Here is a 9,220-nt window from a genome sequence, read left to right as displayed (position 1 = left end):
AATCTTAAATACAAGTCATATTACGTAGCTGCAAAAATTTTTTTAAATCAAAATAAAGTTATCCAATAAACGTTTTTACGAATTCTAAAAAAATACATGACTATAATATTTTAAAAATGTCCAAGTTTCTAAAGTAAATGTGCAATTAAAAATTTCTGTAAATGCATCATTTATAGAATTATTATTTTTGTTAATTAAAAAGCGTTCTGATTCATTAATTTTTAATTCTTTAATATGAAAAACTAAAGTGCATAAATTCGTTTCTTCACATCTTTATAATGAATCGTTCACGATGTATTTTCTCATGTTTTTATGAAAATTAAGCTTACTTTAATCGATTCGCCAAAAATAGTCATTCATAGACTTTTCACCCTTCAAGTTAGGCAACACAGATCTTTTTTACAGAAATTCTTGAAAATTTTTCAACGATAATAACGTTAATTTTAGCGTATTATATTCAATAACTTTGGTCAAGAATTTTAAACGCTACCGCCACTCCACTTATACTCGAAGTTATTAAGATTTTGATTTTTAGCGGTTAGCCTACATTGGCCAGTAGGTAACTTTTCCTATGCATGTATGAAGTGCACTATAGAAAATATATGGTATCATTATATACATTTGTAACTCATACGAAAAATATTGGCGTTTCTATTAGTACAAGAAAATATTTTTATTACAAAAAATGACTTTTCCAATTGAGTGACGGAAAAATATATCTTTTAAATTAAATATGTCATAAAAATTGAAATTTGCGTAATGTAAACACTCACAATGGCTAACCACTATGAAGTTCCAAATTGGTAAAATAACTTTGCTTCATTTAAGTATTTTTTAACATTTATTTCAATTTTAATGAATTAAATCACTTTTACAGGGCTGGAAAACCTGCTGCTGGTTTGCATTTAGATGTTCTAAAGGGTGATAAACTAATTCAGGTGCTTTATACAAAAAGAAATTCAGTATATTATAGTGCAGTCAATAATTGAATTCTAACTGTTAGATTTTTATTATTTTTTAGAAACTAATGGTAGATGAAAAAAAATGTTATTTGTTTGGAAGAAATCAGCAATTAAATGATTTTTCAATTGATCATGCTTCGTGCTCAAGAGTTCATGCAGCCTTAGTATACCATAAGCACTTGAAAAGAACTTTTTTAGTTGACTTAGGAAGTAGTAAGTATTTCATTTTTTTCTTCCATCATGCTAATATTATTTAGCATTAATGCAATGATTATTTATAGCTCATGGAACATATATTGGTAGTATTCGGTTAGAGGCTCACAAACCAACACAATTACCTATAAATAGTACGTTTCATTTTGGTGCTTCTACCCGATATTACACTATCAGAGAACGACCACAAACTGGAGTGAGAGCAATAATTGATGAAGTCGATAAAGGAATTGATGAACAGGAAGGTGGAGGAGTGCATGGATTACCTGATACAGAATTAGAATTAGACGTAAGTCGATTATTTTCTACGATAAAACTAAAATTACAAATCTACATTAGGATATTTTCAGAATCTCACAGAATTTAATACAGCTCACAATCGAAGAATTTCCATGTTAGGCATATCAGATGAAGACATTCATAAAATTACTAGAAAGCGCAAAAAAAAAAATATTACTTTCAATGACGATGAAGAGGTCATAAATCCTGAGGATATTGATCCAACTATTGGAAGATTTCGAAATCTAATACAGTCAACAGTTGTTTCTAGCAAGGTTGGTACTTTCTAAAATAAAATTCAAATAAATTAAGAATATCATGCAAGCAGAATCAAAAAAAAATTTCAAATTACATTTTATAGCTTTATTTTGCATAGTTTTTTTAATATTTCCTACATATGGTTCTATTAACTATATTCTTTATAGGCTCATAATGTAATTTTTTTTTAAATATATAAAAGAAGTCGTAGAAGACAAGTTTAAAATTATTGATTTTGTCAACTATTGTATCAGTTCAACAACTTTTGCTAAATGTTTTTTACTAAATATATTTAACTTATTGACACTTAAAATTGAGTTATAAGCTTTAAGGTTTTACAAAGATAAAATCAAACAATTACTTTTATCTTTGTATTTATTATGATGCAATTCCTTATTTTTTTATTATAAAACTCAAATTCATACATGATCAAAAGAGAGACCCAAATGGCCAACTAAGATAACAATTACTATGCCATATATATATTTATATAATTCTCAACTATGTTTCATATAAGCTGAAAAAAAATTCAATGAAATAAATTAAATATTTAAAAAAGAGAAAATATGTAACCTATTCTATTGTTTATTTTCAGAAATCTAGAATAGATACAAGTATGTTGGCATTGCATGGAAAAAGAAATCAATCTCTAAAAAGAAATCATATAGTTTCACATGAATCAACACTTTACGAAGATATACCACAGATTCAAGGTTCTGCTCTTACAACGCAAAATAATCAATTCCAATTAATTGGCATACCATCATCATCAAGATTAGGTATTGGAACACCTAATCCAGCTCCAGATGTTGATATTCCATCATTTCAGGAGCCAAATGAGCCATCTCTATTTATGGATAATAGTGAGACCTTGGAACATCCTTCATCAGAACCTAAAAAGAAAAAATATGCAAAAGAAGCATGGCCTGGAAAGAAATTTATGCCGACTTTTTTAATTTAGCCAAATCAAAAGTAATTTTCAAACAATTTTATTTTATTTTATTTTAAATAAAAATCTATGTATACATAATTTACTAAATGATATTTTTAAAATTGAATCTAAATCTTTAAGCTTTCATGTATCAATAATACATGATTTTCAATTAATTGATACACTTGATATTATCACTTAATTTATATCATGATTGATAAAAGTATAAAGTTTACCCAAAATAAAATCAAAAAGTAAATAAATTCATAAATTTAGCTTATAACACTAATTGACTTAATGACTCAAACATAAATGATAGAAATAAATTTTAGATATAAGTTGTTGCAAATTGGGATCATTCTGCTCAATTTTTTGGGGGATTTTTATGTATAAGTATAGCCATCAGTAATAATATTTTCCAGTATCATCAACAATTGCAAATTAGGGCATCGATGGAAATCTCCTTAATAATCGTTAAACGTGATGTGGCAAGAGAATCCAGTAGCGAATCCCACTGTAGCTTGCGCAGCGTAGGTACCGTGGTTGATGTAGTACCCCAAATGTTTCAGAAAGGGTGCTGAGGTGTCAAAAAGGGGTATAAAAAAAGGAAAACAGGACGAAAAAGACAGAGGGAGTTGAAATATCTGAAATATTGACTGACAGACTGAATCGTTCTATTTTTCACGTGCAGTTTTTTCATCTTAGAATTTGCTACTTACCAAAACATATAACTTCAAGTAATCCTATAGTTATGATTTCTGAAGCCATTCGACGGTTCCGATTTTGCTATATTTATTTTTAATGGAATCAATACCTTGGCACAAAGTTCAAATTTTCAACGAGATTTCTGAAATTTGTACTAAATATTTCCTTATATTCAATAAATGCGCCAAAGGCTGAGTTCGAATAGCGAGCCAGAGACTGAGTTCATTTAATGCGCCAACGACTATGTCCATTCAACGCGACATAACGGCTGTGTCCAATTAAGGGCTAACGGGGCTTAATTATTTTTCATTTTTCAATTACAGTACTAAGTTGTAAAAGTGAAAAAAAATTTTTTTTTCAAGAACACACATGATAACCCTTTTCAATACCCTATTTGAAAGTATTTTGTCCAGTTAAATACTTAGAAACAGTTAAGTACAATAATAGTGAGTGTTTTGACCCTCAACACAAGTTTTAAACAAGTCTAAGCTACCTGACCTAGAAATCTATAAGAGCCAACATTAATCTGTCGTAGCCTATGTGGTTTCATTTTGTTCGATAGCCCATTGGCCATGGTCGCAACCAAAAGTTAGACATAAGATGAACTGTAGCTACTTGTACATATAGCAAAGTGAAATTAATTTATGGAAAATGATGCAAAATGAATACTAAATTCTAGAAAATTGTACACACGAGTAGCCACAGTTCATCTTATGTCTAGCTTTTGGTTGCGACCATGGCCAATCGGCTATCGAACAAAATGAAACCACATAGGCTACGACAGATTAATGTTGGCTCTTGGATTTCTAGGTCAGGTAGCTTAGACTTGTTTAAAACTTGTGTTGAGGGTCAAAACACTCACTATTATTGTACTTAACTGTTTCTAAATATCTGGACAAAATACTTTCAAATAGGGTATTGAAAAGGGTTATCATGTGTGTTCTTAAAAAAAAATTTTTTTTTCACTTTTACAACCTAGTACTGTAATTGAAAAATGAAAAATAATTAAGCCCCCCGTTAGCCCTTAATGCGACAAAGGCAGTGTCCAATTAACGCGACAGCGGCTATGTTCGAATTCTGACTCGGCTAATAGAATAATGCCGGGATATCCTTCACGAGTCAGACCAAGAATCAAAAATGCACACAAGGCCGAGAGCGATGTTGCTAGGTAGAGACTGCTAAGCGAAGTGCTAATGCAACTCCGTAATTCGACAGAGCTGAGCGGTAGGTACAGGAGGGAGAGTAGCCGGTGGTTGATCAGGCCGCTGGCCGCAGGCAGCCGATAATTGGCTGCTTCGCTGCTCCGATTTAGGAGAGTAGACGGGGCTTACGTCGCAACAACGACCGTCGTACACACGACTGAACTTGTTCGTCGAACTTCCGAGTCGTCTCAACTAAGGCCGCTTGTCCTTACTAGACAGCATATCGTTGAAAAAACCCGACAGCTTGGCACACAATGAGACACGATGCTGCATGGCTCGCTCATGTCGTAGCCACGAGTCGTCGGTAAAGGTTCCACCACTTACTCTACCACTTTCCTTGGCGATTAGATAGCGTTAGTCGTAATGGTTCGGACCTACTCGTGCGCCTACACACAACTTAATTTTAGCACGACGTAAGGCCTATCACGGGTTCGCTCGTAGAATAAAACAAAGCAAAATTTAAATAGCGCCAATGGGCGACTTACAACTCACTCTTGGACACTTTGCGAGGTCCGTTCGCACGACGTGAGTATGGGCCCAGGCTTGTCGAGAGGCTCCAGGATGCGTCGCTCGCTGATGGCTCTCGTGTTGAACATAATTACTCTTGTGCACAGGTCGCAGTGCCGGGAGCCTACTATGCGCCACGGAAAAAGATGATTTGCACCCGGGGCCAATCGCAAACTGATCACGAAGGGCTCTCTTAAGTCCAGTCTTATAGATGACGGCCTCGCGTAGTCTTGGGTATTCGCAGACGTCGTCGAAGCAGCATATGCCTCGCCATGCGCCTATTGGCAAAATAAACACCCAGAGCAACGCTTGCTCGTACTCCCTGAGGATGGGCGAATTTAGGCGGAACCGGTCCATTAAATACTCGAGGCGTTGCCTGTCCAGTATTGGCAGATGCTCCAACCGACCGGGAGCACGCTCTCTTTCCAAGAAACAGGTTGGGTTACCTCAGCAACACCATCCTGTTCGGATGATTCCGGCCGACTCTTCATTCCATGACCTGATCAGGTATGACGAACGGCGCTTGTTGTTGCTCGACGCATTGACATCAGCTTGCGCGCGCAGTAGATCAACCACGAATCCGTTGTTTACCTCGGAGTCGAGTGACGCAGGCCCCGCGTCGTCCTGGAGCTCGTTGGCAAGAGGAGGCGAGCGCTGACAATACGTAGTGGCCTGAGTATCCTCGTCGGGCGAGGCATTGCCGCCTCCACCTCCATATCCGAGCTTCCGCCAAGTCCGCTTTGTGCATCGGAGCCGACATCGGAACTTAGCTCCGCGTCGGAGACACTGCCAGGTGAACTTTCATCGTCCTTGATCAGATTGATCGATGCTGTGTTCAGATAAATGATGTCGCCATCGATCGAATTCTTGCGTTCGTGGGGCGGACTTCGGTCGACTACTATAATTCCGACATGATTTGGGGGCCATGGATGGAGGCCTGACACCATACCTCCATCAGAATGGCCACGTCGTCTTCGTCATTATCGGTGACGTTGATAAACTCGTAGTCAATCACCACTTCATGCACATAGCTTCGGCCATTTTTAATTTCACTAGATAAACTGCATTAAACTGCGATCGTATACGGAAAAGTGATTGGCTCATGAAAGATAAAGCTTTGAGAACTACCAAACATGATGCAGACTTACACCACAGGAGGTCGTGCTGCTTAACCTTTTCTGAAGCTGCTTTACGAAAAGCGAAGCAAATCTCCACTGTGCTACGCGGTATCTACTAAATTTTCTAGCCATTACAGCTTTCTACAAATGTCGCGCGATCGTGCACTCGAAAACCTTAAGCAGTCTTCGCAATTGACGAAGCTGCAAGCTCTTTCGTGGTACAATATTTTTCTGTTTAATGTTTTGAGAATCAATCACTTTTCCGTGTAGGACGAGTGTTCATTGCGAAGCTTCGCGTGCGGGTCGGTCTCGACTGCCGCGGGCCTCTAGTCTTCCTTCTACTGCTCGAAGTGCAACACTCGGTCGATTTGCGAGTCACGTGCGTCGTGCCGGCCGCCGCACGCATGAGAGAAGCACGTGAGCTGAATCAAACGTGCTAGACGAGGCGGCCGTGTGTCCTTTCCCCGCTCGCTCCAGTGAGACTCGTCCAAGAAAACAATTATTGAATGATAATCTCTCCTAAATTTCTTTCGTACGTGACAAGGTGCATAATGCTTTATTCATTCATGAAGCGGAATAACTACAATATTGTGGTATTGCAAAAGTCGAGTAAGGCAAATTCTATTGCGTCAAATTGGAATCGGTTATCGGATAAAAATTTACCTTCTTTTGATGACGACCTTTTAGAATGGGTCCATTTTAAAAGAGTGTATACGAATTCGTCTGTTTCGGGTTAGTACTCCAAGAAAAAAAGGTGCTTTCGGTGTAATTGCGAGTGATGGAAGGGTTTTAGGCTTGCACTGGGATCTGAAATTGGATTTATTTTTTTTAATTTTAATTAATTTTAATCCCTGGGCGTTTCGGTCGATAATAGCAAAGTATCTTTGAGATACTCAGTTTGTTCATGTCTGTTTTCGATCCACTTGGTTTAATTTCGCCGATAAAATTCATTCGTATTATTTGATGCAAGACATTTGCGCTCGCAACATTTAAATGGGACGAGCCTTTTAGTGCGCAATATTTTAAAGAATGGTTATGGTGGTTACTTTCCTATTTACCTTCTTTGTCTCTTAGCAAAAATGGTCACTTTTGGAGAGTCCATGAAAAAATTGGAGACACAGTTTTATTTTTAGATGATGCATTTTTGGAAAAAGTCATGTGCGGGCTAATGGTCGGAACGGTTGTGATGAATGTGGTAAAAATCATCATTCGCTGTTGCATGATGATTATGGAAATTCATCTTTGAAAAAAGATTCATTGACAAGCTCTGCTGAGTCCAAGCCGGTAGCGGCTCTTACTACAAAGAGGATTTTAATGACTAGCACGAGTGTGTTTTTGCGTATGCGGGTGATTATAAGATAAACGCTTTGCTGGATGACGGTTCAACGGCTACACTAATTGATGCGAAATGTCGAAAAGTTGCTGTGAAGTAAAGAGCGCATTAGTAAATCTATAATTATAGGAATAGTTGGCGACAGTGCTTTGCTCTCGCTTTCGTATCGAGTCTCTTGTTCGTGAATGTCAATATCCAGAGTTTTAAGTTAAAGAACACTCTTGTCGTCAACGATCTGTTTAACCTTTTGCCAAGTCAAGTGCTCCCGCAAATTGTATTGGATTAATGTTTTGAGAAATTAAATTTAAATTTTGATATGTGAAGTGGTAGAGTGCAAATTTTAATTGCCCAGGATCATTGTAATTTCATTAGAGTACTTGAAAATCATTTTTTTAGTGCCAACAAATGGGCAGTTTCAAGGTGCGCTCTTAGTTAGTCGATTCATGGGTGTTTTGACGAAATTACAGTAGCTCAAAATTATAAGACGCGAGAACAACGTCAAGTTCTTATGGTTCGAAATAAGAATGTTTCCTGAGATAACTCTGTAAGTAAACATTTCTATTTGGATACATATCCGACTTTAGTTCACACAGTGTCCAGTGGACACTGTCCACGTTAGGGAATACGAGTCATCAATTGACTAATAGGAAGGAAGTGTGTTTTCTTTGGAAAGAGGACGTTGTAAATGAGCAAATCCAGAATTTTTCTTCCATTTCGCGGGCCAAAATCAGCACCAAAAATTTTTTCGTGGTACGCGAGTAAGGGTCACGGGAAAGCGTTCTTTGGGGTCCTAGAAACATAAAAAAATGCGTGAACACGAAAAATTTTGATAGTGAATTTTTCTATATGCATTTTTGTGCATCGCTTATGAAAAATCATGATTTAGCATGGGGAAGGTATAACACACTTGTAAGTATCGCAAAATAAGCGTGAAAAAAATTTCAAAAACCCCATACCCAATGTATTTTTCGACGAGGAATCTAACGGTGACCTTGAATTTGACCTTCATCGTAACCTTCAAGCTCCAGTGATCCAAAAATCGATTTTTCTAAGGAGAACCCCCATTTTTATGACAGATCTGAAAAGAGCAAGAAATTTTACATTAAAATTAACTTTTTGTATTTTTTCCAAAATATTTTATTGATCCACCATTTGCGAAAAATCTCTGCGTGTTGAAAACGACGAAATTTACGGATTAAGGGGACCGACCTGTGTTAAAAGCTTAAATTCATTAAAAATAGCTATATTTATTAAAAATAGCTATATAAATCGAAATAGTGGAAAATTTTTTTTTTGTGATCGTAAAATATGTTTATTAGACACCTGATTGACCAAAAAAACTTCTATCCAAGCTCTGAAATGCCAATTACGCTTATTTTTTCATAATACTAAATATTATAATAGGATTCACTTGCCACGCGATTCTGACGCGAGCTTTTCATCAATATTGATCTATGGGGTCTCAAAATCTTCAGAAAAGTACCCTCATCCACTTAAGCGGAGCAGAATTTGAAAAAAAAAGTTTGTTTTTCTTCCAAGAGCTTTAATATGGCTTCTAGTGTTGATAAAATACTAATTTTCTCAAAAATTGGCACATTTTGACGTGTATATAAAGTTGTACGCAATTTTTCAAAATTCTGCTCCGCTTAGGTGGACGAGAGTACTTTTCTGAAGATTTTGAGACCCCATAGATCAATATTGATGAAAAACTC

The 9,220-nt window shown here is 36.4% G+C and overlaps 1 protein-coding gene across 1 annotated transcript; it reads left to right on the top strand.

Moving 5' to 3' along the window:
- The first annotated feature begins 554 nt into the window (after positions 1-554).
- LOC106652544 (nuclear inhibitor of protein phosphatase 1) lies at positions 555-2,728 on the top strand. The gene is made up of 6 exons (XM_014371552.2): positions 555-803; positions 878-938; positions 1,022-1,175; positions 1,244-1,464; positions 1,526-1,729; positions 2,308-2,728. Exons 1-6 carry the CDS (start codon positions 775-777, stop codon positions 2,671-2,673), a joined length of 1,035 nt encoding a protein of 344 aa, XP_014227038.1. The 5' UTR covers positions 555-774; the 3' UTR covers positions 2,674-2,728.
- Positions 2,729-9,220: the final 6,492 nt, after the last annotated feature.

The sequence above is a fragment of the Trichogramma pretiosum genome, unplaced genomic scaffold, assembly GCF_000599845.2.
Source record: "Trichogramma pretiosum strain Unisexual culture from Peru unplaced genomic scaffold, Tpre_2.0 scaffold32, whole genome shotgun sequence".
Lineage (NCBI taxonomy): Eukaryota > Metazoa > Arthropoda > Insecta > Hymenoptera > Trichogrammatidae > Trichogramma > Trichogramma pretiosum.
Note: the sequence above shows the minus strand (reverse complement) of the source record. Positions and strands in the feature narration are given on the sequence as shown.

Bases quoted from the DNA above. Each gene is read 5' to 3' on its own strand.
- LOC106652544 (XM_014371552.2), top strand. From the start codon at position 775: ATGGCTAACCACTATGAAGTTCCAAATTG. The intron at 1,176-1,243 runs GTAAGTATTTCA...GATTATTTATAG, and splicing joins TTTAGTTGACTTAGGAAGTA to CTCATGGAACATATATTGGT. The intron at 1,465-1,525 runs GTAAGTCGATTA...GGATATTTTCAG, and splicing joins ATACAGAATTAGAATTAGAC to AATCTCACAGAATTTAATAC.